Below are 6,050 nucleotides of genomic sequence, written 5' to 3'. Positions count from 1 at the left end.
TGCCTTCCTGGAGGTTAGATCTTCCTTTTCCACCTATCTCTGCCAAACCTGCAGCACTGAGGGTTTGACAGGAGCCTCAGAGCAAATTTGTAATTCTCTCTCTCGCTCACTTACACACGCCCTTCTTTAAAAAAGTAGCCATGGTCATTTCTCTCCTCTTTCCCAACAATTAGATGAATTTCCACTCATCGGGTGCCTGGCCGATGCTCCTGGTTGCCATTTTCTCCCTATGAGGATCCAGGTTTCCACCGGCAAGTGACACGGTGCTCACAGGGTTGCTTGTAAAATTACTGATCAAAAGCTACCAAGTGTCTTGTGGCACCTTAAAGACTAGCGGCTTCAGCATGGCTGAAGTTTTTGCGCCGCCCACTTCCTCCAACACACGAAGTGGCAGAGGGAGGCAGAGAGGGAGAAACGGAAACAGAATCATGGAATAGCTGGGTTGGAAGGGGCCTCCAAGACCCTCACGTCCAGGTATCAAGTCACCATGAAATGCAACAGATAGTTTATGACAATTCAGTGTAAAGCTGAACTGCACACACACTAAGGGCAGCGGCCGGTCTCCATCGGGACAAGACCGAGCCAAAGGAAAGGGAGTGCCGAGCAGCGGGATGTGCACGGGGAAGGGGGCGCCCTCTGCTGCTGGAAGCAGCATCCCTTCCCAGGAAAGGGGCTGTGCATGATGCGAGAACCATCTTCGAGGTGCTCCTTGCCTGCCCCACCCCAGCAGAGGACAGGCTGTAGCACCACTACCGGGGGGGGGGGGCACTACAAAGGAAAAGGAGAAGGACAGAAGCTCCCCCAGGAAGAGAAAAATCACAGGAGACGTGGATCGTTCTTATTTTTATCTGTGCAGATACCTAACCTCTGTACAACACATCCCCCCCCAAGGAGGAACCACCTGATTTGCATATAAAAATATTTTATTTTAAGTTAAAAGGTTTCAAAATTATGCACAGAGTTGAGTATTTCCAGTGATGCAACTTCCAGGTAAGCAACGGCCCATGGGTAAGGCATGTATCTTCCTCCCCCTGCTCCCCCAGCACTAGAGACAATTAAACAATGAGCATTTTGCCCAGTGCTCCCCCAAGTGGGACAGATTAAGAGGGAGGGAGAGGGCAGAGGCTACACCTCAGCAAGCAAAAGGGCTGCCTCTGCAGAGGGACTGAAGGAAGCTGTCCACACCACAAAGATAACGAAAGTAGTTTGGCTATCATGGCTCTGACAAAGAAACCAGAATTGTTCTTGGGATTCTCTGGAGGAGCTCTTGGGCAACAGGAATATCTTATTCCATTGGGGGGAGGGGAGAGATAAGCTAGTACAGCCAAGCCAAATTTAATATGAAGATGTGTGCCTAGTCTGCCATGTTAGTCATGGCCGGTTACAGCCTAACTTCAGGAGAGAAAGACCACCACTGAGGCTTGGGGGACAGTCGAGTCAAGGTATGGAGCAGGTCCCAGAGGGGGATGCCCACACCTGGCAGGACTCGGAGACTGCAGCGAAGAAAGTAAGTTGTGTGGGCCTCGGCGATCACTGGCCTGCAGCTCTTGCTGGACCATGCCTGTGGGCGAGGTCCCCCACCCCCCACCTGCCCAGCAGAACCACCCCAGCACAAGAGCCGCGTGGGGCTGCTGCTTGCACTGGAGTCTCCAAGAATATTTGGGGCCTGGCTGGGGGAGGCAGGAGAGAAGACAGACCATCTCAGATGCTACAAGTAGGAAGAAGGATCCCTCCCCCTCCCAGGTTCAGCTACACTGCTAGGGAAAGAGAGCATTTCGGCCCTTGGCAGAGACTGTGGAGTGAGTGTTCGGAGTGGCTGAGGAGACGCCAAGGCCGGTCCCCTCCACGGCTCCACTGCCAGGTGCGGGCATTGGACAGGCATAGCCCAGTGGCTCTGGCACCGTAGGCACCGTCCGCTTCAGCCACTCAATTTCTGCCTGCAAAAAGGGGAACATAAAAGTAAGGCAAGGACAGCAGACGCACGACCCAAAATGGCATCTTCATTTATCCCAACTGGGCACAAGAGCATTTATTTGTCTCCTGTGCTGCTCTTGTCACTCCCGGCCCCCCGCCATCTTTTACCTGCAGAGCTGCCCGCTTGGTGTGCTCCTGACTCATCTCCAGCTTCAGCTCCTCCATGTCTCTCCTGCAGGGGGAGGGAGGGAGATGAATTTTGGCAAATGCAAAACTTAAAAGACAATGGCAGGCCCCTCCCCAGACAGATGGGTGAAAATCACTGGAAAATGCACAGAAACACAGCAAATAACTATGAGTAATATAACGTGCTTCACGTAATTCACGTTTATATGCTTGGGAACATTCAAGTGCCTCATACACAATTGTTTTATCATCCACCCACTTTTCCATAGAATTCCATGCATTTGCAGCCATCTGTACCTCGAGGCCGACTAGTTTTTGAGAGCTAACCACGGATTGAGAGAAGCAGCATGGCTTATGCTGTCCACCAGCTTTGTCACTAAGGACACGGGGGGCAGGTGCCCCCCACAGCATCACATGCTGTGACGTTGCTTACTGCCTTACCTGAACAAGGCTGCCCTGCTTTCAGGACACACACACACACGGGGAGGAAGCACCCCTGTGTGCACCAAGCAGCGCCTGCCTCGCAATGCTAGAGCTCCTAGACTCAAGGCTTGAAGGGAGAACGTGCCCCACACAGGTTCCTCTTTTTCTAGTGCCTGACCAGGAGCTCGAGGACTAGAAGGAACAGGCAGCCTCATGCTCTTTCGTGCAACACTGAGCTCTCAGTACTAGACAGAAAAGAGCCACATGGATCTAGGAACCTGAAGGCTGGGAAGGAAACGTTCTCCCCATGCTGGGGACACAGGCTGTCATTTCCTTCCAGCCTTGAAAACCGATAACCTGTCTGCAGCCTCAGAAGACAGAGTTAGGGAGTTTGCTTTTTGCCCAAGGAGGCTGTCACTGACTTTGGTTCTATTCACGGCTCCATCTCCTGGCTCCCAAGTTGCAGGACTGAGGGGATCTCTACACCTCAAGTTTATTGCGCATTCATGGTTGCTCACGCACTGAATTGTGCGGGTCCATTACATGACGTCATCGTTGTCCAGTCATTATTCCGCCACTTCCTCCCACCCACCCTGTGTTTTCCTCAAACAGAAGACATGGGGTATTTTTCCAGATATGCGCAAATGGAGCGCCATGTCCTCCCCGCATATTTCTCCCCTGGCCTGAATGAAGTGCAGAGTGTGGTTGTTGGGGGCGTGGCCATGATGCCGAAGGTGGTGACGAAGGTCTGATGGGCGTTCAGCCTTCCCATGCCTGCACCATTTTGGCTCCTCACCATTTTCAGCCTGCCTGTTCAAGGCAGAGCAGCAGCGCGTGGTGGCGGGGGGGCGGGCGGAGGAGGAGCAGAGGGGCTGAGCAGCAGGGACTGGCCAACAGAATGGAAGAGGGAGGGCGGGCCCAGGGAGATGGGGCAGGGGCTGTCCATGTGTCAGTCCCCATCCACCAGTAATGTGCAAGGGGAGGGAAAGGGGCAAGAACCCAGGAGCAAGCATTGCTGAACCTGGACTGTGTGTAAATGCCTCTTCACAGCAACATAATGCTATGGGAACGGCCATCTACAGAGAAGGAAGCGCGTGCAAAGGGAGTCAGTTGTGATCCTGCATTTAAAATGGAAGCAGAAAGCCCCGCTTTAAATGCAGGAATTTAGGCTGGTGTAGAAATCCCCTGAGCATTCCTGATGACTGCTGTTTTATTTTCCCAGAGGCCTCTGTGGGTGTTAACTGGCTGCTCACTTCAGAGTAGTCCTGAGCAGGTGAGCAAATCCACCAGGACAGAAATGTGAATTGCAACATTGCACTTGGCCGCTGTTTTGGCAAAGATATGCTTTTCCAGAATTATCGGCTCCTTTGCCTTGAGGAAAAGGGGAACTGGCCTGCCCTTGGCTCCTCTCACCGATGCTGTGCACGCATCAAATCCATGACAGTCCTCAGTGACCGGAGCTCTGTCCTGAGGTCCTCCAGAGATTCCAGACCTTCTTCCATTTGTGGCACATCACAAACCAGGGTGGGAGAGTCCTCTCTGGTGAGGATGGACGGCTTCTCCACCTACCAAACCCAGAAGCCATGACAGAGTGAGAAACCTGGGCAAGGACGATTTGGGGCAGCTGCTGATTGAACTTGTCTGTGAGACAAGGCTCCCCTCCCCACAAAGACAGGCCCTGGAGAACTTGAACTCACTAATACCGGACCATGTCTTGAAGATCATGATAATGGTACCCAGGAAATAAGGGGGGGGGGGATGTCAAACCAATTTAAGTCTATAACATTGGTACTTTTTTTTTTTTTTAACAGTTGTGATCCCTAAACTTCAATGGTTAAGTAGATACCCTTTTGATGGGAAGGTGCATCAGAAGAAACAGCTCTTGGATCACACCCAACACAGTGTTCTCCCCCTTCCTTCACCATACACACAACTCACCAGCTCAGGGTGTTTTGCTTTCTCTGTAGAGCTAAAGTGATGGGTCGACTCTTTCTCATCCTGCAAGAGCCAATGAGAGAGAATTGGTGCCCTCAGGACCAGCCAAGTCATTCCTGCATCTTAGCTTCACAAGGAGGCACTTCCAGTCATGAAGTTCCTGCACTCTTCCACTGCCAACGGAATTGCAATGGGCCTCCCATGCTATCTGGGGATATGGTGCCTTTTCTGTGTGCTCATTCCATGATGGTCCATACACACCAGTGCCTGAGAGGTTTTGACGTGGGCAGGGACTGATCAGGCAGCTATCAGTAGACCTTTCACAGGGGGTGGCATTTTTATCACCAATTTTTTTAAAAAACCAGTCTTTTTAAGTAGTACTCAAATACCTTTCTGACTATATTTTTTAAAATACTAAAATAATGAAATACCACTTAATGAAAATGTTACAGCATTATATAGGTATAGTGCTATATTTTTTTTTTAATCATTTTAAAAGATTACCTTTCTGGTCACCCCCATTAACCAACCTGCCAAAATGACAGTGACTGGAAAGGGCTTTTTCATTTTATTTATATATCTCATTATAAACACAGGGGTGAAGCACTGTAACACTCTCATTTAAGTGGAATTTCACTATTATTTTTTACACACACACACACACACACACACACAGAGAGAGAGAGAGAGAGAGAGAGAGAGAGAGAGATTGAATAGTATTTAGCTCTACTTAAAAGATCAATCTAAAAAATGAATAAAAATAGAACCAACTGCAAAGGTTATACTGAAATGTGTGCTGAGCTCTAGCGAGTTCATCTGCCCAATAGGTTACTGCCCTTGTTAAAACCACACCCCCTTAAAAGCAAACAAACCAAGAAGAGTAGTGTTAAGGCCATCTACTCCTGTGGACATTGTGTTACTCTTCCATTCTTCTCACAAAAAAAAAGTCAGGACTTTCTGTGGTTAAAAAAAAAGGATGAACGCAGCACTGGGTATAGTGGGAAGGAAAATGGCCACCACCACACACAAAAATGGTGGAGAATATTTGGAGAAAATTCTACAAAGTAGCCTTTTTCTAAGGTCAGGAGAAAAGAAAAGTCTCAGAACTGTTTTCAGAAAAATTGTCTGAGAAATGTTAGCCCAGCCCCAGTTCTGCTTTGCCACACTGCAGCCGTTTGGGCTGTTTCAAGGCACAAGATCACATCTGTGTGCTCTGCGTGAATACCAGAGCTTCCCACCTCTTCTGCTCCTTCGTCAGCAAAAGCTGGCCGAGGGGAACTCACCGGTGAGCCAGCCAGCAGCTGGCTGGGTGGCCTCTTCCCTGGCATTCTGGGGCGGTTGGCTGTTGGGTGGCTCAGTTTGGCACTGGGAATAGGGACAGCATTAAAAGTATCGGCTTCTGTAGAGAGACACAGACATAAGGAAGGACACCCATGCAGTGCAGGCCAGGGGACAGTGCAGGCCAAGAAGGAGCTGCATGGGTTGGGGTTCAAGGCTCCCAGGCCAACCCAGCTGTGTCTTTGGCTGAGAAGGAGAGAATAAGAGCCCTGCAAAGGGGGAGGACTTTGGGGGTAAAAGCACTGAAAGGGCTG

The 6,050-nt window shown here is 50.2% G+C and overlaps 1 protein-coding gene across 4 annotated transcripts in view; it reads right to left on the bottom strand.

Annotated features, from left to right (window-relative positions):
- Positions 1–829: 829 nt before the first annotated feature.
- Positions 830–6,050, bottom strand: part of MNMIP1 (manchette microtubule inner protein 1) — a 28,129-nt gene continuing 22,908 nt past the window's right edge. For all 4 annotated transcript variants that reach the window (XM_084816192.1, XM_084816193.1, XM_084816194.1 and 1 more), the window contains 5 exons: positions 5,742–5,857; positions 4,462–4,521; positions 3,937–4,088; positions 2,083–2,146; positions 830–1,937 (listed from right to left, as the gene is read on the bottom strand). In XM_084816192.1, coding sequence (XP_084672318.1) covers positions 1,758–1,937; positions 2,083–2,146; positions 3,937–4,088; positions 4,462–4,521; positions 5,742–5,857 — 572 coding nt within the window. In that variant the 3' untranslated portion in view covers positions 830–1,757. The remainder of the gene's footprint in view (positions 1,938–2,082; positions 2,147–3,936; positions 4,089–4,461; positions 4,522–5,741; positions 5,858–6,050) is intronic.

Source organism: Heloderma suspectum, chromosome 10 (assembly GCF_057233095.1).
Source record: "Heloderma suspectum isolate Gila_16-S chromosome 10, 16-S_ref, whole genome shotgun sequence".
Taxonomy (NCBI): Eukaryota; Metazoa; Chordata; class Lepidosauria; order Squamata; family Helodermatidae; genus Heloderma; species Heloderma suspectum.
Note: the sequence above shows the minus strand (reverse complement) of the source record. Positions and strands in the feature narration are given on the sequence as shown.